The sequence below is a fragment of the Toxotes jaculatrix genome, chromosome 17, assembly GCF_017976425.1.
Source record: "Toxotes jaculatrix isolate fToxJac2 chromosome 17, fToxJac2.pri, whole genome shotgun sequence".
NCBI classification, from domain to species: domain Eukaryota; kingdom Metazoa; phylum Chordata; class Actinopteri; family Toxotidae; genus Toxotes; species Toxotes jaculatrix.
This window is the reverse complement of record NC_054410.1, coordinates 10,333,098-10,360,511: the sequence shown is the minus strand read 5'-3', so window position 1 is coordinate 10,360,511 and position 27,414 is coordinate 10,333,098. Positions and strand designations below refer to the sequence as shown.

The 27,414-nt window shown below is 40.2% G+C and overlaps 4 protein-coding genes across 9 annotated transcripts in view; 2 read left to right on the top strand and 2 right to left on the bottom strand.

Moving 5' to 3' along the window:
- Positions 1–11,393, bottom strand: part of wdr25 (WD repeat domain 25) — a 52,337-nt gene extending 40,944 nt beyond the window's left edge. For all 5 annotated transcript variants that reach the window (XR_005896215.1, XR_005896216.1, XR_005896217.1 and 2 more), the window contains exons 1-3: positions 11,310–11,393; positions 9,887–10,615; positions 5,433–5,580 (exon numbers count right to left, since the gene is read on the bottom strand). Coding sequence is in view for 2 of the 5 variants with exons in the window: in XM_041060358.1 (XP_040916292.1) it covers positions 5,433–5,580; positions 9,887–10,603 (865 nt within the window). In the remaining 3 variants the exon portion in view is untranslated. The remainder of the gene's footprint in view (positions 1–5,432; positions 5,581–9,886; positions 10,616–11,309) is intronic.
- Positions 11,394–11,605: 212 nt separating this feature from the next.
- On the top strand, positions 11,606–17,329 carry LOC121197021 (tryptophan--tRNA ligase, cytoplasmic). Its single transcript, XM_041060359.1, has 11 exons — positions 11,606–11,780; positions 13,415–13,538; positions 13,897–14,119; positions 14,256–14,364; positions 14,621–14,740; positions 14,863–15,045; positions 15,237–15,337; positions 15,648–15,760; positions 15,847–16,020; positions 16,125–16,265; positions 16,464–17,329. The coding sequence occupies exons 2-11, from the start codon at positions 13,425–13,427 to the stop codon at positions 16,620–16,622; spliced, it is 1,437 nt and encodes a 478-aa protein (XP_040916293.1). The 5' UTR covers positions 11,606–11,780; positions 13,415–13,424; the 3' UTR covers positions 16,623–17,329.
- Positions 16,619–20,277, bottom strand: slc25a47b (solute carrier family 25 member 47b). Its single transcript, XM_041060364.1, has 7 exons — positions 20,250–20,277; positions 20,004–20,047; positions 19,850–19,921; positions 19,515–19,697; positions 18,769–19,036; positions 18,421–18,668; positions 16,619–16,666 (listed from the first exon to the last, which is right to left on the bottom strand). Exons 1-7 carry the CDS (start codon positions 20,275–20,277, stop codon positions 16,619–16,621), a joined length of 891 nt encoding a protein of 296 aa, XP_040916298.1.
- Positions 20,278–21,494: 1,217 nt separating this feature from the next.
- Positions 21,495–27,150, top strand: LOC121197022 (mitochondrial basic amino acids transporter). Of its 2 annotated transcripts, none has more exons than XM_041060360.1 (4): positions 21,495–21,847; positions 23,398–23,441; positions 24,407–24,490; positions 25,390–27,150. In XM_041060360.1, exons 1-4 carry the CDS (start codon positions 21,814–21,816, stop codon positions 26,158–26,160), a joined length of 933 nt encoding a protein of 310 aa, XP_040916294.1. In that variant the 5' UTR covers positions 21,495–21,813; the 3' UTR covers positions 26,161–27,150. The 2 variants fall into 2 exon arrangements, with proteins under 2 accessions (XP_040916294.1, XP_040916296.1); XM_041060362.1 differs by having other exon boundaries at positions 21,498–21,847; positions 23,398–24,189.
- The last annotated feature ends 264 nt before the right edge of the window (positions 27,151–27,414 follow it).

Here is a 27,414-nt window from a genome sequence, read left to right as displayed (position 1 = left end):
TATGACAGGGTGCAACCAAAAGTTAGTTTCCTGGGAAAATCACGAAGAAGGACACATGAGGAACCAGAGCCAGACTATGAGCCAGCAGCTCCGTCAAAGGCTATGCAAAGCAGTACACCTCAGGGTTCAACGCTACTCATTAATTCATCGAGCAAACAACAAAGGCCACATCCAAAACAGTCTTAGGCAGTTAGCCCACAAACAAGAACGCACTTCATTACACACTTGCTCTGGGATTTTTCTACCAAATCTTTTTAGAAGGGAAGAATAAGTCACAGCTAATAAAGTACATCAAAAGTGGACCTTCTTTCACTTAATGGTGGACTAGCTCGCTCCCACATTCGATTGCATTGATCCAAAGTTTTAACAGGCCATTTCGTCAGGCTCACACTTCCTGCTTAATTGGCTTACCCGTAGCAATACGGGGAAGATCTGTCATCGAGATTTGAAACTCATGTTTGGCAAGACAATGAGAAATCAACATTCTCCTCATAATAAATAGGGCCTTGTCATGTTTTAATTAAGCAGGATTAATTAGCATGCTTGAGAGGGGAGATAAGGGAAGACTGTAGTGATCTGTCCCTCCCTTGTCTTAGTTTACTTTGTAGTCCTGAAAGAACTGTGATCATGCTGAAGAGCTGACAAACTGCAGACAACTACAGAGAAGAGGACATTAGGGGTGATTGGGACGGCAGGGATGAGCCCCTTTGAGCAGAGGGAAGCAAGGATGAAATGGATATTGCCTCATTACCAGATCCACCAAAGCAGGGTGCAGCCACTGCACATAAGGAGCGAACACATTACTTCACATTTGACAAGCAATATCCAAATAATATTTTGGAAACAGGCTTAATAAGTCACGTTTGTAACTAATTTGTATCTTTAATGGTATTTCACATTAGGTATGTACTGAGTCCTGGTAAATGAGCAAGTGAGAAATCTTTTTGTCACTTGCTTTTGACTTATTGCTTATTCATTTTTCCCTCATCAGTCTACACTCAATACCCCATTATGACAAAGCATAAAATGGATTTTTAGGCATTTTTGCAGATTTATCAAAAAGGAAAAACTGAAATTTCACATTGCCTTAAGTGTTCAGGCCCTTTGCTTTGCTGTGACTCTTGAAATTTCGCTCAGGTGCTTCCCATTTCTCTCAATCATCTTTGAGATGTTTCAACACGTTGACTGGAGTCCACCTGTGTTAAATTCAATTGATTGGATGTGATATGGAAGGGCACACACCTGTCTAAGTAAGGTCTCACAGCTGACAGCGCATATCAGAGCCAAAGCCAAGACATGAGGTCGAAGGAAATGCTTCACCGTGTCTTGTATGGATTTTGATGTCAGTTGAGCTTGAAGGTTCATTATTGTCCTTGCAAACAACAGCTTGATAGAAAAAAAATCTCACCAAAACATCCACTTACTTTGTGTTGTTTTCAACCAAAGTCTTGAGGCCTAACTTCGGCACTGTGGTCAATTGATAACAGGTGATTGCATATTTCTGTTCAGCTAAATCCCAGTTGTTGGGGGTTTTTTTTTGCCTTTGCTATAAACGGACTCACTATCACTATACTGTATACTGATATATTTTAAAACAAACAGTTTTCTTTGAGATGATCCCAGACTTAATGCAACAATGTGACCCATTATTCTGCCCCCTCTTTAACAGTAATGCATGGAAATAACATGAAACTCCATCTTAGAACTTAACTATTGTTGAAGCATTTAACTACACTTATCAAAAATGATTTTGAAAAGCCAAAGTGGGGTGAAGGGCAATGTGTAAGCCCACTCCAGTGCTGGCACTATCTTTGTATATGATTGGTTTTTGGACAGCAAGAACAACCTCCTTTCTGCCAGCGCCCAAAGGGATCTGGACAGAAGACTCAAGTCCTGCATACACATGCATGATCTGACACATCAACCTGTGGCAGCCTGTGGGAATATGGGAATATTTTCCTACGCCAACCTCCGCCAATCAGCTTTTCCAAGGACAACCGTGAAAGCACTGGACAACAGCTGCTACTTCACACTAATGCCCTCCAGATGAAAATCATTTATTCCACTCCCCAACTCCTGCTCTCTCTGTTTCTCGTTCTCTGAATTCATTCTGCCTGTTCTGATTGCTTTCTCAAGCATTCTTACTCTGCTCGCCCTTTCTCTCACTGTATTATGCCTCTTAACCTGTTCTCCCTCCCTATATCCCCCTCTCCCTCTACTATTGCTATTCAGCTGTGACAGCCTGCCTGTGGCCCAATGGGAGTGGATATAAGATTCTACAAATTAAATTGGACACAGGAAAAACTGCAAAGGATGGCCAAGGAAAATGGCCCCACACACTATTCTGAATGCACAGGCTCTCCTATAATTCCATTTTTCTGTAAACATGCAGATTGGTGCAACATTTGGTTAGGTAATACTGTGGTGAAATAAAGGGTCAGGTGTCCTACAAGACTCTCGCTGATCATTTAAGGGCCTGCACACCGCTCCAAAGAGAGCTCAATTGAATAGAATAGGCCCAGCTGCCTTCCTTGTTAGAGTTGAGAGGCTCTGCATTACTGTGAAGAGTGTAAAGATCAAATTAATCCTGATTACAATCTGACATGGCAAACACTCAGCTCCCTCAGTATCCCATCACTCTTGGTAGAGATAATGTGAACACATAAGCTGCATGAATGTTGGGAGCTTTATTAACGTCTCAGATATCCCTGTCATCATTACGCCAACATCTTGGTATAACCCTGTCATACAGTAGGGTCCAAAAGTCTGAGAACACACTGAAAAGTTATGACACGCAAAATGAAGAAGACATTAAGATTAAGATTCTAGACTGCTGCCCTCTGGCAAGAGATTCAGGGCACTGAGAGCACGAACAAACAGACTCAGGGACAGCTTTTACAACAGGCCAATAGCCCTAATCAATGCTAACAAAAAGCCTCACTTAATCTGGTTAGCCACCTTTCCGACAGCAGGTCATGTGCAATAAACAATGTCTTTGTCTTTGTATATATTTTACATACTGTATATTTCTATCCTGGATATATTTATTTTATTTTATTATTTTATTCTACTTTTTCTATTTTACTTTTTTATTCTGCACTGTGATTGTATGTCTTCTTTTGCACTGATGTGGGACAGTACCTCAATTTCGTTGTACTTTTGTACAAAGTATGATTGTGCAATGACAATAAAGATTTATCTTATCTTATCTTATCTTATCTAAAGGTTTCTTTAGCTTAACGTGTTGTGAATAGAACCACGAGTATGTCAGTCTGTATTTAAATGATTATGAGGCAAATTGTACATACAGCTCATCCTCTCTGTTCTCCCTGCCTGCTTCACCAAGTATGATTGGTTTTTAAGTGTCAGTGCCTCAGTCTTTAGTCTCTTAGCCTCTACCACATTAAATTGTGCTACAACTGAGCAGAAACTTGGCAGAAATTCCTAACTCCCATTTTAATATTCAGCTAAATTGAATTTTCTTCATCTCATTCTACACAGGAATAAATTCTTATTGCTCTGTCGTGCCAGCACACATCTGCAGAGCCTCATCCCACAAAACAATATGGTTTATTCAATTTAAGCTACAAATAAGTAATAATAGTAGCAGTAGTAGTTCTTTTATGAACAAGAATGATAACATTTCATTAAAAATAGAAAAACTTTTGCAGGATTGGCGTGTGAGGGTTTTCTGGACATTTGACATTACTTCAAAGCTGTTAGTTTGAACCTACTAGGGCGTCCTACAGTGCTGAGCAAAGCTCTGGCAGCAACCAAAGTATAGGACAAAAATAAACATTTGTTTGTTTATGATTGTGGTAGGTTCCAGTATAAGGTCATGGTGGGTGCTCCTGTGGTGATGTATCCATTATTGATCCCCTTCCTGGAGCTGCCTGTGTGTTTAATGGGCTGGCCAAGCTATTATCCGTAGGCTTTATTGGCAGTATTGACAGACATGGTGAGAGGGGAAGTGCAAACGGCAGCAAGTCATCACAGCAATGTGTTGACCCTAGAGATGTAGATGCCACAGGGCTTTAAAACAATGTCTATTGTATGTTGGCTCATTCTGTTGTTTTCTGTGAGTATAAACACTGTCACTATCACATGTTGGTGAATGGACAGAGGGGACAAATACAAGAATTCTGAGATTATTCTTGGTGACTTTCCAATTTGTTGCATTTCGACAAGAAATTCGTTTTTTCTGTATAAACTCTGATTCAAATTTTGAATTTCAGGTGTCTAGAAAATCAAAAATTGTTTCAGATGAGTTAGTTCATGTCATTTTAATTGCATGACACGTTCTCATTCTTTGTGCCATGCTTGTTCAATGTACCCTTTATCACGAAACAAAGCATTTACAAATTATTGATCCCTTCTATATGTCACCTTGAAAATGGTTTGTATGATCACACATCACTGAGGAGGACATGCAGCCTTCATAGAACTTAATTTAGAGGATCAATCTCCATCTTCCCTAAATGAGACAGTCTCCAGATAATTCGCTTCAGTGTCACTGTACAGCAAAAAATAAAATGAGGCAATGGAAATATAATAGCAATTTAAATAATGCAAATATTATTTATAAATGTACATATTTTATAATAACATGATAAAACAATAACAGAAGAATGTTTTGTTATCCACTTTATGGATACCGTTAAAATCATTTACATAGATTATGATGCAAGGCATATTCGTATTTCTGCTCTGTGGTAAACTCAGAAATGTTCAATTTTATGAGTTGGTGTAGAACATTGACATAAAAGTGCTGGACCTCAGTGGATTTTGGAATACCACGGGCTTAAAGGGAATACCAGTTGTTTCATTTAAATTTTAAGAAAAGGATCCAGCATTTCTTAGGTGCACTTTGAGAAGTCTTTAGAATGGAATAGATGCCAGGTTATGCCGCATTCACACTAGAAATGTGGATTTTGAACATGGTGGCCCCTGAAATGGGTCACAACTACAGAGAGAGACAGAGCTTCGCAGTTTATACAATGGGTTTATAACAGGTTTTGGGGCCCAAGGCAGTTAAAAGTCACTCCACACATAAATTACTACACTAACTTTAGATTTGCAGGAAGTAAAGTTGCCAAGAAGTTTTATATTTTCACAACACCAGCAATATGCTTGTAGAAAAATATTTAATGAAAAGCAGCTCAAAGTGAGTTTCAATTAAGTAAATGTAAGGTTTTTGGCTGTAAGTTTCTTAATATTCGAGGAAAACATAAAAGCACACGACAGCTATTATGGTTTAATGTAGCTAACCACAAGCGAGAAGCGCCCGGACTGCAGACACATGCAGAATTGCATCTAATGTTGAATTCAGTTGGGGACAAATTCCTAGTGACACACTTCAGAAAGTAAATCTAGTGCCTTGTTATGTGACATTGTGTTCTTCAGACCTGCACATGAGAAGTGTTGCTGCTCACCTGTCTCCACGTCTGTGATCACAGCCGTGTTGTCAAATGAGCCAGTGAGAAGGTGTCGCCCGCAGGGGGTCCAACAGGCATCACGCACAGCTCCCGAATGGCAGGTGTAAACCCTGAGGCATCGCCCGCTCTCTGCTCCATCCCACACCTGCCAGACATGGGCACATCGCATCAAGCCAAAGTCACAAATACACCTCGACTGCAGCAACAAAGTCATTTTTCTTTTCCCCTGGCTGTGCACAGGCTCAGATAGTTCTGGAAGAAAGCTTTAACTGATCTGCCATCACTGCATGAAATGCACAGTGAGTGCTATTGAACAACTTCAACTGAAAGGAACTAGTGTCGCTTAATGAGCAATTGCGAAATCCAGAAGAGAAGATTATATAAGTAATTTGTCCTTAGTCTTTGTAGGATGCTTTTTTACTAAAACTTAAGAAAGAAAAAACAAAAGGATTATGTGAAATCTAAAAGTGCCAGAAGGCTAAAAGGTGACACTAACCCCTACATCCTGCATGCAGCTAACGAACACCTGATATAAGAACATGTAGCACAACAAAAAGAAGAGGTGGAAAAGTGGAGACATCAGACAGTACTGACACGCTGTGCTGGACTGGCATGCCTCGGTCGAGGTTTCAAGGCAGTTTACTGAGAATCGAACACTGTAGGTCAGTCTTGGCAGTCACTGCTCTCCCCAGTGAAAAGAGGAAAAAAATAAATGACATTTTTCTGCCATGCCTTTACAAACGATGTAGATAAGGTGTCATCCAGCAGTGAATATCTTTCCTGAGAGAATGAGATCTAGTGAATGCCATCTGTCTCTTTCTGAAAGCTGAGAAAGATGTGATCCAAGCCTTTCTCACCTAAATTCTATTATAACGAAACGGAATGAAATTACTCAGTAAAGTGCCACTGGATAAATTGGCATAACATGTATACAAATCAGGCTTATTTGTGGGATTCAAAAGCAAAAACAACCTTTGTAATTAATTATTTAAACTAATTACCTCTGAGTGTGCCTATAAATCAATTCCCCATGGGGTGTAATGGCTTTAATGGCTTTGTATTGTTAGAGGTATCTCTGATTACAGACAGAGGCAGAGGAGAAAAGCACCAAGTTGCTTTCTGTTTGTTGTGCCCGCCATAACCATGTTTTCTAACAGCTATGCTGGTTGGAAATGTGATATCATGGTATGAATAAAGTGCAAAAAGGGACCTAAAAAAGAGACAGACAGATTGTTCTGTTGTTGATTTGGGCTTTGTCTTTAATCATTGGTGTGGCGTTTTCACACAGTGTTTCAAAAAAGATAACTTGGCTAACAGGGTGGTCAATATAGTGACATGTTTTTCCATCAGATTTTGTGCTGATAAAGATAATTTTTCAGTCAGACATGTCAAAAGACAAAAGACTCTCCCTGAAGCCCAGTCTGAAATCCAGTGGGTGGGTGGTCTGGTGCCCACTGAGGTGAGGTATTACACTAATGATGAGGGGTTTTTTTTTCTTTTGCTTCCCTGGCATTTCCAGGGCCACGGAGGAACTTTGAAGATGTGTGCTGCAGATCCCTCTCTGCCTCTTTCTGTGTTTCATTATTAAAGATGACTCCTCTATACAGCATATGAAACACACTGAGAAGCACTGTGCCACAGCTCCCACAGGAGACAGACGGGGAAGAGAGATGGACTGGGAGAGAGTGACATATCAATCCAGCAAGCAGTAGTTTAACAAACAGAATGCCAGAGATGCCTCTGGGGTGAAAAACAAGTAACAAAGAGAGAAACAGAGACAGAGAGTCACACTTTTGATTGGTAAAAAGCTAAATACTGGAGAGATGCATCTATTAAGAATATTTTCATTCATTGTGCAACAGGATATGCCACTTCTCTGTATGATCTTAGACTTAGGGAAACACTGCCACCTCAAGGTAACATGAAAATCTGTTAAACTGCAACCAATGATGGGATCTATAGTCAGAAAAGCTTTGCAAAACATTAACCTAAACACAAACTTTTACATAACAAGTCTAACAAAGCGCCACATTACTTTAGCTCTGCCTCCAGGCTGCTTCCTATGACCGACAGTGTTAATGATATGAACCATAACAACCCCATTAAATGCACACACAACCGCAATAATCCTGTACAATGTGAGACCTGAGTATGGGTGAAAATGAGCGCTTGTTTATTTGCATCCCCCTTAATTTCACCGGCCACTTAACAGACACGCAGAGCGGATCCTTGCAGATGACTCATTCGGGTAATCTGCTTCCTAAATGACTCTCGGTAATTAAAACTAAATTGGTATTCGTGTTATCAACTTAAAACTGCTGCCTTACACCTGCCGTAGCCATGGTGACAACAGCTGCAAACCTGCTGGAATAATAATAGTCTGGCTCTGCCTCTGAGGAACTGACAGACAGGAGGGAGGAAGAGGAGTCGGAAGCCTGAAGGGTGTCGGTGAAGAAACACAACCACAGAGGGGAATGTGTTAAGACTTCACAGAGTATGCCCCCTCTGTGTGTTCAGCCAAACAGAACAGAAAAGCTGTAGTCAAAGTGCTGAAAGACATAATCTATATTGCTGCACAGTGTGTCAATAAGTAAGAAATAATGTATGACAAGCTGTCCTGATACAAGAAAATAAACCCCATTTACAGCTTTTCATTTGTTAGGATTTGCTACTTTTTTTGTCTTCTGTGAACTGAATATCTTTGGACTATACAAGCAATAAGACTAGAGCTGGAACAATGAGCTGATTGATTGAAAAATAATCAGCAACCATTCCAAGACTCGATTAATCATTTCTGTCAGTTTTCAAGCCAAAATAGAGACAATAATGATAATAATTGTGAGTTGCAGCCCTACATGTTTTCAAAGATTATACTCACTATAATCCATGGTTAGGTTTTATTAGCAGGACTTAACTGTTTAACACAGTAAGAAACTAAAGCATTATTGCTATGGTCACCTGCACTTTATTGTACTATATTTTGCATGCTGATTTATGTTTGAGTTGTGTTATGCAATTTTAAAGAACAGCTGCCATCCAATTAGAAACAAATATTTTCTGTGGCCATAACATTACATAACTATTACATGGCCAAAGAAACAGCTCCTATTCTCTGCCATTCATTAAACACAGCGACAAGTAAAGCAATGATAAAGAACAAGATACCCTTTTCTACAGAAAAATGGTATCACTTTATATTATTTTGTTGAAATGTATAATTTCTAATACTGAAAACCATTTTAAAACAACATCTTTTTGTCATTGAACTCTTGTGTGTTTTAAAATCATTTCAGGACTGAATAATTAAACCGGACCGGATTAATTAAAGATCATGATGAATCTTTGCCAAGAATAAAGTTTTTATATCACCTCATCTTCCTGCAGTTCTGATCTAAAGCTTGTCTGATTCCAACAAGCTGAAACACACAGTGCTGTGATAACTGCAACTCCTATGTAAAGAGCTCAGTATGAACTTTTAGGTGAATAAAATCACCTGCTGAAATCGCTGTTTTTAAAAATGAGCAACTAGCACGAAAGACATGTGCACAGATAAGTATATCACATGCTCCTCTGCCTACTGGTTTCACTGAGCACACCTGGTTCAGCAGCCTGAGATAGAGAAGAAGACAAATCCTTGCATACAAACAACCAGGTCTTCTCTTCCCTTACTCTGCTAGTCTCCACCATCTGCTCCAAACATCTCTTTCCAGGTGCCAGAAGAGATGGCTGCCACAGAGTTGCACTTGTATGGTTATGCAAATGTCCCCATGCATATTTAAATTATTAATTATTGAGAGTCGTCTTAGGATATTAGTGGGGTAGGTGATTTCACATTGGGATAGAAATATGTAGTCACTGGCAGACACCTGCATTGCTTGACCTTTACAGTTGGGAAATGAGGAATTGTTGCCTGGTGTGAAATACAGAAGAAGAAGGGGAGGGGGAATCAGAGAGTAAGAAATAGGAAGTCCCATGGGTCCTGACACACATTCAATTGACAGTGACAGATATGATTCTAAAGAAAGTGGTTTACAGTGCATTTATAAATTGAGGAAGCAGGGCAGATATTATCTCCCAGCCTGTAACACCGTGCCAATTACAGTGAATGTCAGGTAAAGTGATTACCCCCTTAGACCTCCACCGATGCACTTGGCATGACTGAAACTATACTGACAAATGGATTTCTGTCTTCCAGACCACCATACCGTATATATAGCACACAACATGAGGAAGGATGACACATTTTATCACATGGAAAAAAAAACACCAGAATAATAACTAAGACTTGAATTGCATAAACCAATTTGAATAAAATAAGAACTGAGTAAGCATACATTATTGAAGGCTTTTCACTACAGAAACACTGAATCCCTTCTTTATAGCCTCCTAGAATAATTATCAATGTGCATAATTTTTGAAGATAGTGATAGCCTTATTGTTGCTGTCCTTACCTTGAACGTCTTGTCCATGGAGGCAGACAGCAGCAGATGACTAAGATGAGGCACAGGACACCACTGCACTGTGTTGACTGGGCCTTCGTGGCCTGCCAGGCTCATTAGAAGCCTCCTCGGTATCCCTGCTGCTTCAGGCTTGTGAGCCAGATATAGCTTCACTGTTTCCGACACATCAGACAGAATTTGGCTTTCCCTGGTCTTATTCCCTGGGACTTGCTCTGCTGGATTCTTTGGGCCCACTGTCTCTACTGAAGTGGCAAGTCTCTGTCTCTTGGGAATGTATGGTCTGACACCAGGCAGGACAGTACAGTGTCTTTTTGCTGGGTTCAATCCATCACCAAATCTTTGTGGGATGTGAGGAAGAGTCTGCAGTGATGAGGTCTTCCCCTGAGTCCGAGGTAAACTCACAGGAGCAGCAGGATCTCCAAAATGTTTATCTTGTGTTGTCCTGATACTACAGTTCTGTTGCTGTGAATTGAGGTGTAATGAGGAAATGCTTCTATCCGAGATATTTCCATGATATTCCAACACTGTCCGGTCAGGGTCAAGGGTAAAACTTTGAGGGCTGGGTGTTACCTTTGAGTTATTATACAACACAACTTCTTGGTTTTGTTCATAAGATCCAGTTTGGACCGAAGCCGATGTTCCCTCCTCCACTTGATCAATAGATTCATCCTCTGACTCTGAATCTTCATAGGCCACTAATGAAGACATCTTCACACGACACTGTTAAAAAATAAATGGACAACAGGTGAGATGTTAGTACAGTTATTCCATTAGACACCCAAGGGTGACATCTAGTGGTTGCTTGGATTTCTGCACCTAAAAGTGGCATGCTCACTTGTCACTTTTAGGTAGATTTGTTGTTGAAAATAAGTTGGTCCAAGGAGTTTAACCACAAATATACAAATGTCTCTGGGAGGAATTTATTGTCACTAGTTAAGTGAAATTTCTAACGGCCACCTCCACACACCAGCCAAGCAGCCAGGGGAGAAATATAAAGGACAATGCAATAATTTTTGGAAGAGCCCAGTATTTCGATGATACGCCTTACGCATTAACGCTAATGCTTCATGAGCAATTGTCCTGTTAAGTCTAATAATCTAGTTAGCTCAACGGCTACAACAGACAGAAAGAGCAAATAGCCAGCTAGGTCAATGTACTACCCTTAGACAGAGCAAGCACGCTGTTACCGTCACTGTTGTTTTGTTTGTCAATGTTACTTGACTTATAAAAGTGCAACCTGGACGCTGTAAATACAAACGTTAATTTAAATCCCGAAGTTTAACGCTGCGCCTCGTGCTTTAGGTTAGAGTCTTAAATGCCACCAATATAGCAGATTTAGCTAACGTTGGTCATTTGCATCTTGGGCTCAAAGCCAAATACGTTCTACAAACAGCGAAGAACTATCTGCGTTTACCCGTAGTACTTGCAGTCCGGTAAAACCACTAATATATATCCGACTTTTGAGCGTTAACAGTCACACGCCGAGTCACAACATCCCGCAAAACCATTTGAGTAAACGCAACGTTTCAGAAGAAAAGCAACGTTTCTATTTGTCTACCCATGCCAGAATCATCCCACACGGAAAAACTTTTATTTTGAAAGCAGCCGGAAGGAACATAATGGCTGTGCCTCACTTCCAAAATATGCCGTATTAGGTTCACTTACATGGGATTTAGGGTGTTAGTTTCATGTGAAACTATACTGACAAAATACAGGAAGTCGTATTTGTGATAAAACTATCTGACGTGTCTCCTAAAGTGGCCATTTTGTGCATCATCGAATCCATACCGGAACTGTTGAGCAAACCGCGTTGCGTAGGAAGAATTTGATCACTACATCCCTCAGGCTGATGCAAGCTGTCAGTCGTCTGTGTGAGTACTGAAAGGTACGGTATGCCGGCTTTTCATTTTATTCATTCTCATATGGCAGCTACTCCATCATTTATTGCAGTTACAATAACTGTGCCATTTATGGTATCTATCAGGGTAAGATACATCTAAATAGTAGTTCATACCAGACGCTTAGCTGTGCAATAGCTAGCTAAGTTTGCTGTTGTATGTTCACACATGGGATTCTTCTCAGGCGGATTTGGAAGGAGTTACAGTACAGTCTCACTAATACTGTTAACTAGTTATGGTGAGATGAACCTGGTTAAAGCACAGAACCATTCCAGCAAAGTGTTTCGAACAAAGGTTCGTTTCTTGATGCCTTAAATTAACAGAATAGGAAAATGTAGGAGTGACAAAAATAGGAAAACACAAACGTTTGTGTATTGCAAATTAAATATCAGTACAATGGAAACCATGATTGTATTTTTTATTCTAAGTATATCTTTATAGTAACTACTGTGAAGGCAATAAACATTATTTATATCAATCAAATGTATAGATATTAGTCAAGTTAGGGTCAAAATATGTGTTTTTACTGAAGGGTAAAGTGTTAAGTAGTCAGTGTGAAAGGTGTGCAAAGAACGTGTTTAAAGGAAAATGATTTTGGAAAACCACTTTATTCATTTTTATTAAGAAAAATTAACCTCTCAATTGTGTTGCGACTATTTAGCTTTAGTTTTTAATCCTGATTTTATCTCCCATGCCTTTAAAGGAGTGGATAATCTAGTTTCTTTCTGACGCAGTTTCAGTGAATCTTTAATATGTCGTGCAAATATTGGAAGGAACAATATGTTGCTGAACTGGAGAAGACCTTCTTTTCTTTGGAGGATGCATCTAAAAAACAACCAATCCACTCTCACGCAAAGTTGTCAATCAATGTTATAGACCATAACAATATGAAAATGCATCATCTCTCTCGCAGGTCTATATATAGACGGTCAAACGTGGCCTTATAAATCGAAAGCAAGCTGTCGATCTTGATATTGTTCACTTATTTGTTCTTTGTACTTGGCTAAATTGTATTTTGGCAAAATTGTTTTTAAAACGTTCATGCAAATAAAGCATCTTTGAATTGAGAGGAAATTAACTGAAACGAAAAAGGCTTCACGCGTAATCAGGTACGTCAGGGATCTAACATGATATACACTTTCGAATCGCTCTTACTGGAAAAGCTCGGCTGTTTCCGACACACGCTCCGAAGCCTCGAGCTCTCACGTAGCATCACTATCTATCAGAGTAAGATAAATCTAAATAACAGGTAATAGCAGACGCCCAGCTGGGCAATAACTAAACAGTGTCAAGTGTGAAGTAGTCAGTGTGCAGTGTGGGCAAAGAACATGTTTAAAGAAAAACGTTTTTGGTCTCAGACGATTCAGTTTCTTTTTGTTTTGTTTTGTTTTGTTTTGTTTTGTTTTATCTTATCTCCTTTGTCTCTAAAGGCGTGGATAAACTAGTTTCTGTGTGATGCAATGTCAGTGGAACCTGAAGTCATGCAAATAGTGGGAGGTGTTCCGTTCAGAAGTGTCCCACTCATACTGTTAACCTCAATCTAGATGCTATTCAGAATGTGTCATTTTTACTTATGCCTTTTGTTTGGTAACTAAGTATTTTTATCCTATCTCTCGGGCAGTGTGAAGAAGATGACAGACTGTCAGGGAGACGGAGAAGCAGCAAAAAGTCTGATGGAGCTGTATGAGAAACTGACAGCTCAAGGAGACAAAATCAGGGCCTTGAAAACAGCAGCAGCTGAGAAAGTAAGTGCTTCTAAGATACTTTGTAAAAACAGTGACTTAAAAATAAATTATAAATAAATTAAATAAATAAAAATGGGTGTTTTATTTATGGTTGGTTAAACATAAATTACTGAAAACATACTGTATTCTCATCAACTGCTTGTAGTAATTAGCCTGTTGGGGTTTTGAGATGAAGTCTATTGAGATTCTCTGCCACTAAAACTAACAGTATCTGTAAGGCTATTCCAGATACTGTAATAGCGGTGAACTGATCCTTTAAAATATAATGAGCATATCTTTTTAAGTGGTGTTTGATTCTGGTGGGATTTGGCTGCTGTTATCATGTGGTTTTTCTGACAGCTTTATTTGGGTTCCCCAGGCTGAAATTGATGCTGCTGTCCAGTTGCTGCTCAAGCTGAAAATGGACTACAAGGAAATGACAGGACAGGATTACAAAGCAGGATGTCCACCCTCAGAAAACTCTGTTGTCCCCAACAATGGACCAGCAGCAGATGGTGATGATGATGATGATGGGGACACAGTTGACCCATGGAACGTTTCCAGCACCAACGCCAAGGGGGTCGACTATGACAAACTCATAGGTATGATCAAAATGAGCTTCAGTTGTGGCCTTCATTTAAAGAGCTGAAGTTCTATGTTTCATCCTTAGCAATATAGCACTAACTATGAGGTACGCTTTATGTTGACTGATTCACCTTGTGTCTTGTCTCTCTTTAGTGAAGTTTGGAAGCAGTAAGATTGATAAGGACCTGGTGGACAGAATTGAAAAAGTCTTGGGACAGAAACCTCACCGGTTTCTCAGAAGAGGAATCTTCTTCTCACACAGGTCAGCATTTTCAGAAGTGAAATCAGTGTTACCACACAATTACTGTAACCTCTAGGGCATGGGTGATTCACAAATTCCTGAGTAGCACATCATCAGTGTGTCAAGAGATAGAGATATCTACCCTGAACTTTTGACTTTTACATTATCATTCAGGTTTTTCCTGTTTAGTAAAACAGATGGTGGTGAGAAGGGGAGAGTTCATGGGGGCAATGACACATCAATAAGTCACTTTCCTCTTATTTGCTGATTTTGGCAGAGATATGCATCAGGTGCTGGATGCATATGAGAAGCACCAGTCCTTCTACCTTTACACTGGCAGAGGTCCTTCTTCTGAAGCCATGCACGTTGGTCACCTCATCCCCTTCATCTTCACCAAGTGAGTTCTCCCTTCCCAAGTTATGATGTCAGTCCCTCACTTATATAGCAGACATTACATGTGGATTTATTTTAATTGATTCTAATAATAAAATCTACTACTAATCTACTTCCTTATTCCAGGTGGCTCCAGGATGTATTTGACATCCCCCTGGTGATCCAGATGACTGATGATGAAAAGTATCTGTGGAAGGATTTGACACTGGAAGAGTGCCACCACTACGCTGTGGAAAACGCCAAAGACATCATCGCCTGTGGCTTTGATGTCAACAAGACCTTCATTTTCTCTGACCTTGACTACATGGGGTAAAATATCACAGAAAACTTATCTTATAATCCTGTCTGGCAGAGCTTGCTGCTGAGGCATCCAAGGATCAATGCTTAGCAATGAAAAATCAACCTCATTTGTTAATGTGACCTGAGTGAACATAGAATTTGTGATTTTAGTCTGAATTGTTTTGTTTTTTGATATGTTCATTTCAATTTGTTTTCCGCAGTTCATCCCCTGAATTCTACAGGAATGTGGTTAAGATCCAGAAGCATGTTACGTTTAACCAGGTCAAAGGCATCTTTGGCTTTACAGACAGTGACTGCATTGGTAAGTCAACTGGAAAGTCATGAGTGACTTTAACAATCATTCAGATATTCTTGTAATACTTTGGAAAGAGGAAGAAACATGAAAGTAACTGTGTAATACAGGAAAAGCAGTTTCCAGTCAGTCAGTCATTCAGTGCTGCAAAAGATCATTTTTTTGTAACTAATTGTTTCATTTGTACAACAAATGCTCATAAAAGCTGTTTTCAGGTTACTTTCATTGTGTCTGAAAAAAAGTTTTGCTTCATTATGTCCTGATTCTGAAGAGTGATTTGATTGAATTTCATGGGGTGTATTATTTTTTATCCATCCAGGAAAGATCAGCTTCCCAGCCATCCAGGCAGCCCCATCTTTCAGTAACTCTTTCCCACAGATCTTTGGAGAGAGAAAGGACATACAGTGTCTCATTCCCTGTGCCATAGACCAGGTCAGGACAGCAACACACTAATTGATAAGAAAACTACATGCTGGCATTCATAGTTTACAGTGACATGTGTCCTCTCACTCATGCAGGACCCTTACTTCAGGATGACCCGCGATGTCGCTCCGAGGATCGGGTATCCCAAACCAGCACTGCTGCACTCCACCTTCTTCCCCGCCCTGCAGGGGGCACAGACCAAGATGAGCGCCAGTGATGCCAACTCCTCCATCTTCCTCACAGACACACCCAAGCAGATCAAAAACAAGGTGCTGATATTAGTAGTTTTTACTAGTCCATAGCATACAAGTCAGATTTATATTGCTTATGATTGCTGAGTGGCTGATCTGACACGTGTAATCATTTCTCACAGGTCAACAAACATGCATTTTCTGGGGGGAAAGACACAGTGGAAGAGCACAGGAAGTCAGGTGGAAACACAGACGTAGACGTCTCGTTCATGTACTTGACCTTCTTCCTGGAGGATGATGAAGAGCTGGAGAAGATCAAACAGGTCAGGGTGTAGAGAACAAGGGAATCATGGAAGATTTTTTTAGACTTCATCTCCTTTGCTAATCACATTCCTTTCTATGTTTTGCTTTCCCCGTTGTCTGTACACCACGCTATCTGTATCTTACCTTGAACTCTGTATCTTAACATTCCTCTTCACTCACTCATCCTCTTTAACTTCTTCTGTTTCTTCCCTCTGCAGGACTACACCAGCGGAGCTCTTCTCACAGGAGAACTGAAGAAGATCTTGATCGAGACTCTGCAGCCGATGATCGCCCAGCATCAAGAGAGACGCAAGCAGGTCACAGATGAGATGGTCAAGCAGTTCATGACTCCAAGACCTTTAAATTTTAAAGCCTAGCCTGCTTGAGCATCTGAGATGTCGGGCGACATTATGTATATTATCTCAATGCAAGAACAAAAAATGCATCTATCTTTTTTCTTCCTAAAATTCATGTAATTTCTAATGGGAGAACAGGCATTTTCTCAAACAGTTTGCATCAGAACTGTAGAAAAATGGAAATGTAATTTACTGGAGACAATGTGCTTCTCTGTGTCAAAACTAAGCACGGCATTGTCCACGCCTTCATGTTAATTGTCATGCTACTTGTTAAATGTACACGTTTATCTTCATGGAGCGTTTGTGTTTGCAGCGTTGCTGTAACATCACAAGCCCTACTCCACGCCCTGAAATCACTTCAGGAGTGAAAGTAGATTAAAGTGGACTACAGATGTCTGTTATGCATAGTGACCAACAATAACACAGTTACACCTCCACTTATTTTACATGGGGAAAAAACTAGCCTTCAGAACTGTGACTGTCACTTTGTGATTATCAAAACAGGTGTGTTTTATACGGTGTGAAGAGAGGCTTAGTATGATAATCTCTTAAAGAGTTCGAGCACATACCAATAAGTGTTCTTCTTTCGTCATCAAGGGAACTAAAGCCAATCTGTCAACAAAAGGGACTCGAATCAAAGTAACTTTCTCTCTAAGCATGGTCTAAATCAAGGAGTTTCATTCAACTTTTGCCCAGATTACAAAATAAACTGTGCTTCAACAACAAAAGGCTTCTCTCTCTTTTGAAAGCACAAAAAAAACAAACACAAAAAATACCTGTTTTTCCCACAGTATTCCATACATCAAACATATCAAAAAGGCATTTAAAATGGCTGAATTCCATGAAGCTGCTTCAATTTCTGGATCCTGGTTTTGGGTATGTGGACAGCTTTCACAGTTTCATTAGTTATTGGGACACTTAAATAGAATGGAGCCATCAGTGGTGTTATTATTAACACATGTACATCTGAATATACCAGTAATTTAAAATAAAACAATATGCAATGGGTCCTTAAATGATGGTAACAAAGTCACATGTCAAGGTAAAGGCTAATAACATGGAGAAGGGTATGAGATGTTGCAAATAAAACTGAAATGTATTACTAAAGATAAAATGCTCTATAGAAGTTGGTTTCAAAAATAATACTAAGCAAAACCTGATATTCACAAATGCCAATCACAGAATGATGAACATTGTTTTTATCTGCTGCCTGACTCAAGCTGCCTGCAAGGATTCTCATATCAATGTCATCACAGATGAAAACATTACATTTAGCCCAGTCCTCTGCATAAAACAACAAATGAATGAATAAATAAAGAATTATAATAGATTATTCCTGAGAGAATTTGCATCCTACCGCTATATTAATCCTAATGATTTACATAGCCAACACACCTATGTGCATTAATACTTAAAAACTGTTGTTTTGCTGAAGTCTTATTTCACTTTGAAGCAGTACTAAAGGGACCTGGAAACCACTTTAGAAAAAGACTGTCAGCATCAGTTTCATACAACCCCACACTTCATAGAATATTCTTTAAAAAACATATTTACTTACTTAAAACTGTTTCATTCCAAAAAAAATCTAAATAAATTATTCAGCACAGCCTTTCAGGAAAATCCTTCATTTTTTGAAATTTTTTTTTTCAAACAGCACCCATCCTTTTCTCATTTTAACTTTGTCAAGACTTGTCATGAATTCCCTTGGTGCAAACATGCAAAGAAAGACAAGAATTCTCGTGTGATCCCCTTTCATAACAAACCTGTTGGTCAGAAAAGTGAGTTGGAGTTAATTTGTTTGTTTTAGCAGGCGCATCACTATTTCATATGTGGAGAAAACTGCCATATTGACGGGGAAGGCTCGTATGCAGTTGAGACTCAGACCCCTGAAGAAGACACCGGGACCCTCAGTGCGTACGCTGTCTGTGATACAGTGCAAAAAGCCTCGGTACCTCCGCTGTCCAATCCAGTCCATCTGGAGACGAGCTTTGATCAGATCCATCGGCGTGCCAACACACCAGCCACACATCCCTGACAGACCTCCTGCCAGAAGCACCACTTTCCACTCTGTACGAAAAACAAACATTTGTATGATATGATGCAATTGACACTGTAAAAACTGCAGATTTTTTCCTATAATTTACAGGTAACTTGTGTTTGTCTTTACCCGGTTGGGTCATTCCTGGTGCCGTCAGCTGTTCACAGATGATATGATAACTAGTGAGGAAGGTGGCAAAGAATGGTCCATCTCTCAGAGCCAGAGCCTGGGCTCCCCTGTAGAGGCCCAGGAGTCCTTCTTCACGGGCAATGGTGCGCAGACAGTGGATGGGGCCATGGTACTTTGGTTTTGGGGCTTCTGCTGTGAATTTCGAAAACGCAACCCTCTGACACTGCAGACGCACCTTCACCATGTCAGCTGGGGACACCAGAAAAACCTGAGAAAAAGAAATGAAGGTAGAGAAGTATTTGTAAATTAAAGATTTGGATTTCACATGAAATTTTAAACCCCTAGAAGTCAGAAAAAACAATGCATTTCAATATTTTTCTAGGATATAAAAAACAAGAATTCAAAAATGACTGGACATGTTTTTGCCTCTTTGTTTTAGTTGTTTGGTGTGCACTCCATGGTTGGAAATTAGCCTCCAGTCACTCAAAGCAGACACATGTTAAAGCCTCTTAGAGACTGTAAAGAATTAAATGTGTTTGCTTTACATGAGACATGTGCTGCAAAACAAATATAAACAACTCAACAGCAGTTACATGTGCAAATATCCTTTGTATAAGTGGAAGTGCTTCTAAAGAACATCTGAATTGTTCGCAACTGCTAGTGAATATAAGGCATCAGTGTGACAGTGTTAAAGTATGCAGACAAAGTTAAATAAATACATTTTTTTTAAATAAATAATGAAATACCTGGGCAAATCCTCCAGTCAGGCCTGAGAGGAAGATGTCACACTTGGCAGGCCGGGCCTCAGGATTCCCATGCCGTAATTTACAGAGATAGTGAAGGACGTTCCCGTAGGTCCCAAACGCCACAGAGAAGCTGAGGGACACAGCTATGACTGGCATCGTCATGCCCTTGTAAAAACCATTCACCTAAGAGAAGATATACTTAAGCACAGTGGGCTCAAGGATGACAGGATGATAGTGTTCCAGGTGTGTGTTTATATAGCTAGGTGGTAGGGTTGCAGGGACTATTCACAGCGGTCATTGTGCGGCAGAAAAGAAAAACAGTTTGAGACACTCACCCCTTCGTTCTTATATGTGGACTGGACACAGTGCCAAATTCCTCTGTACATGTTTTGGGTTTGAATGTTCACCTACAAAGAGTTAATGGAGGAGAGAATGTTGGTGAATTAAATTCAGAATTTCAACTCTGTGTGTGTGTATATTCAACTTTACCTTTACGGTGTCAAAAGGGTACCCGACCATCACACCAAATGCCCCTACAAAAACAAGCACCAGATTAGATAATAAACCTGAAAGTTACAGTGAATGTTGCCCAAGCCCAGTACATGACAGCAATGCTACTATAGGGTGTAAACAATAAAATAAATAAATCATAAATAATTTAAAAAAAAAAGAAAGTCATAAAAAGTCATTTCATTTGTTTCAGCCAGTGTCCAACGCCTGAAAATATAATCATACCTCCTGCTGATCCAGCAATAAAATCCATTATTCTTCTGTTTTGCAGCATATGTTGGTGAAAAATTCATTTGTTTGGTTGCTAGAAACCAACTCAGTGTTACTAAACACCCCAAATTCAGACCTCATATGTCTTAATTGTCAGTATACAATTTTCTGAATCTTAAAGAGTCTGTAAAACGTTTTCACCCAAAGTTAAAGATGAGAGTGAATGAACTCTCACAGAGCTCACAGGCCTATTCTACATTGTGCGTCTTGACGTAACCTTAAACGTCAAAACTGGGCGTGTACGTGAACATGGCGTGGTATTATTATTACACTTTAGTGATCAAAAGACCGTTTCTCTTATTTGTCATGGTTTCAAACAGGGTAATCGTACAGCCTCTAAAGTGAAAGTATTAAGTATGTATTTTAGGCAAATAGGCGATGGTCTCAATATATTTGATGATCTCTACACCTTTAAGTCTCTCCCCCACCTGTCTGTCCCTCCCCCTTTTTCAGGCGCGTCTGCCAAAATTATCATAAAGTTGAATCAACAAATCTCTAGTTCCCTCTTCATGAGGGAACTAGAACTGAGTGAACTAAAACAACTGCAATTTATTATTATTATTATTTTTTTTTTTTTTTGGCACAAGCTCCCTCAACAAGACCAGGGCTCATGATGGAGGAGGCAGAACCCCTTGTTTCAGCTGATTCAGCACTTCAGTGGTGCAAATTTCTAAATTTGCAATCTATCAGATCACAAAGACCCAAATTATGTGGAGTAAATCTGAGACTTTTGGGGAACTTGGGCGCTTTCCTCAATTTCGTGCTTTGTGATATTATTAAATATGCACATATCACAGGCTAGAGTTAAATCCGTATTTCTCTAAAAAAAAAATATTTGGCCTGTTTTGCTGAGTTGCACCACACTGCACATGGGCTCCTGATGTTGTGTCCTGAACTTGGCACAATATAGTGTACATGGCTTCCAATCACTCTGCTCAAGTATGCCAGTTGGACAGTCTTACATGCTGATGACGACCACCGTGATAACAGTGTTGATTTTGACGGTGGGGAGGATCAGCGGTGACCGTTTCAAACTCCCGTCTGCGGCTCTGCCCGGTAGCAGCCAATGGGTGAGAGGGGCGGACAGCCGCCGCTGGGAGTTGTCTACCTCCGAGTAATCCGATTGGGCTGCCTTAAAAAGGGCAAACACGCTTCTTCTTCTCTACTTGGAGCCTCCGCCTCGGTGTGCCGTACAGAAATAGCGCTTCTTGTAGTGAGAGTGAGGACACATCAGCAAAATACATCTGTCACAGTTTCAGCCACGTTTAAGGCTCCGGGTCCGAGTGATTATCATTAGCCGCAGGAGATCGCTACCTTCCCGTTTGCTCAGCATCAGCAACGTCTGAAACCCAAAAAGAGGGCACCAGCTCGGCTCAACACCAAGCCGGGGGTCTGTAAATAACCAAGTTCAGACAGATTCTGAAAACAAAGTGGCCTCTGAGGGCTCGTGAATTGACCCACATTTGTCAGCCGTCGAGTTAGCTTGACAACTTTCAGCCGTTTAGAGCTTTTTGAGGGAATGGCATTGGACTTCGGTGCGGGCTGCGTAGGAGGTAAGTAGTTAGCCACGTTAGCAGCCAGGTTAATAAGTTGGAGCTAACGACTAGCATTAGCAGTAGCAAACTTTCCTTCTGTTTTTTTCCCCCCCATCAAGTCAGGCTGTTGTGATTTATCCCCAGCTGCCACGTCCGAGAACCACTAGAAACAAACAGGAACCATTGGGTAGAGACTCAAACTCAGAGCTTTAGCAGGATATTTTTTTTATCCAAAGTTATGTGTAAAAGCCCGGATGTGATGCTAAGTTTAAGTTACATTCCACACCTGTAACTCACTCACAGGGAGTGGTGTTCAAGGAACAGGGTGTAAATTAAACTTGCACACGCCCAGCTAATCCCTAATCCCTGAATGGAAGGAAAATAGTTTGGTGTCGAAAGTACCAGGTTATAGCATTATCTTTTATTCATGGTTATTATCTGCCAGTCTCTCCCATCCCGCATGGTTAAATAAACCTGCACCATTCTACATGACAGAGGGAAAAAAAGCTCACCAAAAGTTAACTGAGTTCATGCCTCACTGTTTGAATGGAGCTTACAGCTTGCAGCCTCCAGCAAGTCCTCATCCCAGACCCTTGGGAATCTTGTCAGCTGTTTTGTCTTTGCCCAAGGCTAGGTCTTCCCAAACTTTGGTACATCAAGAACTCCAGATAGAGTCACTAAGACACCACTGTGATAACAGTCCAGAGAGCCCAGTCTAAGAGTCATGTTGTCTGTTATAGGGTTATAGGGTTGAATTATCCTTTTAATTAACTAGAGCCTCATTTAACATGGTGAGGTCTTTGGACCTCAGTGTGGGAACTCAATCCATTGGACTGACAATTGCAATAACTTATAACTAAATAAGAATAATAATGCATAAAAATGCAGTCTGGTTTGTGTTCACCATAGTCACAAATGTATTTTCCTAAACCTACTCTGGATTCACTGCACCACTGCCATAGACTGTTTTTCATTAACTGATTCATACGTGCCAAAGCAAGCTGGTTACCACCAAGTAAAAGCAGGAGGTGCTCGTAATCTTAAACTGCAGACTAGTACATTAGGGCTGCAACTCATTTTTATGAACATCCACTTAATAGTGCTACACAAACCTTGGAATAATAATTTGATTCCTAAAGCTTTTTTGTGTTCCACAAACAGGAAACCTGCAAGTACATTGGCTGTAGTGAAATGCCCAGTATCTGTGGTTAATCAGTTAAAGCCTGCAGAGATATGTGTGCATAAGTTGTCAGGTCATGGACAAGGTTGCAGACATGTGAGGGTAGTGGGCAAGATGGAATACAAAGCTGAAATTTAATACTAGTTCAACTGTTAACCACAAACATTAAATATATGATTTCTATCAAAATCATATGATGACTCATATTGATACTAATTCGCTGTCCTTTCACAATGGAGTATAAGTGCATTACATTTGGAGACAAGATACTTCTGATGGCGTAAGTCAAGGACAGCGCACCGTTAAGCTTTAGTCACTGGGCACAGTGCAGTGACCAGTTGCATAGTTACAATACATTAAAAAAAAATTTCTGTCTCCTCTTTTTCAGGTGCTGCTGGTGTTTTGGTTGGACATCCATTTGACACTGTGAAGGTGGGTGTTTGTCCCATCCTCTTCAGTATTTACTTGTGTTAGGCAATGACATGATCCGGTGCTGTGCTGTTAAAATGTTGTAAGTCAGCCCACTCTGTTGGCAGCCTGAATTTGCATCCAGATAACCTAAAGTTACACAGTCAGGTTACAACAGGAATGGCATAATTGAGCAAGAGGAATGGGCCAACTAGTCACCATTAAGATATTATTAAGACAAAGACATTTTTTTTTTTATCATTGAAGGTGAACTTTACTTCGTTACAGATTTCAGTGAAACTGTCATTTATCAAGGTACTGTCATTTTGTTGAATAATATGCCCTAATCAACACAATCATCACTTTCAATTAAATGCAAAGTCTAAGGAATTATCATAGGCGCTGAAGTTAGTAAACCTATCTGTGCTGCACTCCCTTTAGCCTAAAGCTTATTGTTAAAGTCAAAACTAGTAATAATACAGAACATTTTCTTCATGACATTCAGTTTTTCACTCACTTGGTTTGTTCAAAAATAGGCAAGGAGGCTTTAAATATAGCATACAATTTTGTGAATTTGCAGCATCCACTTTAGAGGCACACAGAGATGATGAATGGTTTGGTTGTAGCTCTTGTATACCTTGCTTTCAATGTCATTTCTCCCTGAGCTGGTGTCTGTTTGGGGGCCGGGGAAGGCTGTCTTTAACAGCAACAGTGTCACTGTGTTGTAGATGAGAGAGAGAAATAAACAACCTCTCCACGGAAATGTGACCTAGTAAGTATGGTCAAGGTCTTTCTTTCTCTCACCCAATGTCCTGTCTTGAGCTGTAGAAATATTTTTTCTTTACCCTGAAAAGAAACCATTTCAAAACACTGTTGCCTATTTGTTTCCCTTTTAGAAATGCATTACAAAATGTGTCTTTGTAGTTGTTGTGGTCCTCATTGGCCTTATTACTCTCGTACAACTCTAACATGAGGGCTGTTGTCCATAGGTGCGGCTTCAAGTTCAAAATGTGGACAAACCTCTGTACCGTGGGACATTTCACTGTTTCCAGTCCATCATACGCCAAGAGTCGGTAAGCTTGTGCTTGTTGTGAATGCCTCACAATGTTTTATCACTTTATAATTTATACTTTATAAATCTTAAATAATTCTTGGGTTGCATTTTAAACTGTGTGTAGCTTTCACCATGTGCTCCCTACTACGCCAGTGTGGAGAACGGTCACTGCACTAATTAAAGTGTCCCGTTACGGTCTCATCAGTTCAGGATCAGCGAGCGTGTTCCTAACATGGGGTGAAGGGGGAGGGTGGTGCATCTGTCAGCCAGGGTCAGTGAGGACCTTGTTCCTGCACAGGCTAAATAAAGATATGGACGTTGTGCCATTTGAGCCAAGTGGAGTATTCTTGGTCTTAGTGAATTTCTCATGGAGGTATTGGATTGTGTTCCTCCCACAGTACAGTATAAAAACGTTGAGTAGTTTCTTAGCTTAAATTGAAAGTTTTGATGGTAATATTTGGGGACTAAAAGGGATCAGCAGGTTAGAACATGTGAATGTACACGTTTCTGTTCTAGCAGTATCAGTGTAGTTATGTAATTTTTCAGTCTTCCAGTGATGCCTCTGCAACAGCCCCAGGGCTTTAAAACATGACATCTTAAATGCTAGTTCAGTCATAATTTTTTGGATGTTGAATGTTCCTCTGTTAGTGTGACTGTAAAACCAGCACACTGCTATGTTACTCTCTTACAGTTTCTACTCTACATAGATTAATCACACAAAAACAGTCAGCTTAGTGTGGAAAAGTGTACTGTTTTTTTTCTAATCCATACAATATCCACACTGCCAGAATGTTGAAGGGTTTGGTTTTAGCATTATAGCCTATATACCTTTTGACACCCGCAGGGCTCTGCAGAGGTGTCAATCATACTCTATGGCGTTCCCTCAGTGGTCCCAGTAATGTGTCTTTGTGTCTGTAGGCACTCGGTCTATACAAAGGCATCGGTTCTCCAATGATGGGGCTGACCTTCATCAATGCCATAGTTTTTGGTGTCCAGGGCAATGCCATGCGCAAGCTTGGTCGCGACACACCGCTCAACCAGTTCCTGGCCGGAGCCTCTGCTGGAGCTATCCAGTGTGTCATCTGCTGCCCCATGGAGCTGGCCAAGACACGCATGCAGATGCAAGGGACTGGAGAGAAGAAGTCTAAGAGGAAGATGTATAAGAATTCCCTGGACTGTCTGGTGAGAATCTACAAGAGGGAGGGAATCCGAGGTATCAACCGCGGCATGGTGACCACCCTGCTGCGTGAGACACCCGGTTTCGGCGTGTACTTTCTCGCGTATGACGTGTTGACACGTTCCCTGGGCTGTGAGCCGGAAGACCCCTACATGATCCCCAAGCTGCTGTTTGCCGGCGGAATGTCGGGCATCGCTTCCTGGCTCTCCACCTATCCCGTGGATGTGATCAAGTCGCGTCTTCAGGCGGACGGGGTTGGCGGCGTCAATCAGTATAACGGCATCATGGACTGTGTCAGGCAGAGCCTGCAAAAAGAGGGGTGGAGGGTGTTCACGCGTGGACTCACGTCCACTTTGCTCCGTGCATTTCCGGTGAATGCTACCACATTCGCCACCGTGACTCTATTTTTAATGTACATGCGTGAGGGAGAGGAGTGTAGCATCCAGGACTCTGAGCCACAGTCCGTCCAGCTGCAGCCTCTGCAGCCACAGACACAGCCAACCAGCATGTAAGCAGCTCTGCAGCCGTGAGCATTACTTCAGTCATCATTAAATCCACTGAGTATAGATGGAACTTGCAGCTTCTTGCAGGTCTGTGATCTGTTAACTGGTATCTGTAATAACAAAGGTGAACTGATCCTAGCTAAGTGATCACGTAGTATTTAAATAATATATTTTAAGATAAAATCTGCACTTGTAAATATGGTCTCTTTTTAAACATCCTTGGTTTTATACAGTTTGTTGAGTTTTAAGCAATTTAGGAAACTTGACAGTTACAAAAGTTACGGTTACAGGTGTCCTTAAAATTTTGAGTCAAACACTTTGTCTTGGATGCTGATTTTTGCCTTTTGATGGTGAAAATGAATTTATGCTGCAAACTTCATTTGATGAAATTAATATAATTTTAAAGATTTATTTTATTACACTTAAGCGGTTGACCAATTCCATACTACTCTCTCCGTTGTGTCCAGGTCAAGTTATCCCCTTGTTGTGTTCACATAGAGATAAACAGTATTTCAGCATCATGTTGTAAAGGTTACAAGTACAAAGAGAGCCTCATACATGTACATTTATGTAGATATGGTTGTATTCATTTTCTCAAGTTACAGCTGTGTATGTATTTTACTTCAGTTTTTTGTCTACTTTAATAATCTACCTTAGATTTGGAATTTTATAGAGGAAATATTACGGGCTTAGATGATAGTTTAAAAGAAGTCAGATATAGAATAATCACGTAACAATTTCTTTGAAATGTTAAATTATTTGACACAATCTTAGTGTAAGAACCACATCTGATGCAGTTTGTAATCTTATTGTTTTGGACGTTTTAAAGTATCCAAAGAAAGCACCTTATGGTATGATGTTAAGCATACGGTTAAATATTTGGCAATCACATTTTTTTAACACTCAATAGATTTTTAGATTTTGTATTTAGCAATAAACCAAGAATCTGTTACAGTGTTGAGCAAAAGTGATGGCTTATTTTAAAAGTGGGCTTTTTTTTTTTAAACCTCCCTCTCCCTGTCATTAGATGTGAAGCACAGTGTTTAGCAGGCTCCACAAGGGGGTGTTGTCAGACCAATCCTTTAAAAAGTAACCTGCGCCACGTCAAGGCAGAGAAAGTAACAGCTTATAAAGATTTTGTAAATGATTTAGTTATTTACTTACGTGTCTGAACATTATGAACCCATTTTCAGACATTTAACCAAGAAAGACACGTGTTATTTTTTGGGGTTGAGAAATAGAGCTTATTATTCTGCCAAAAAA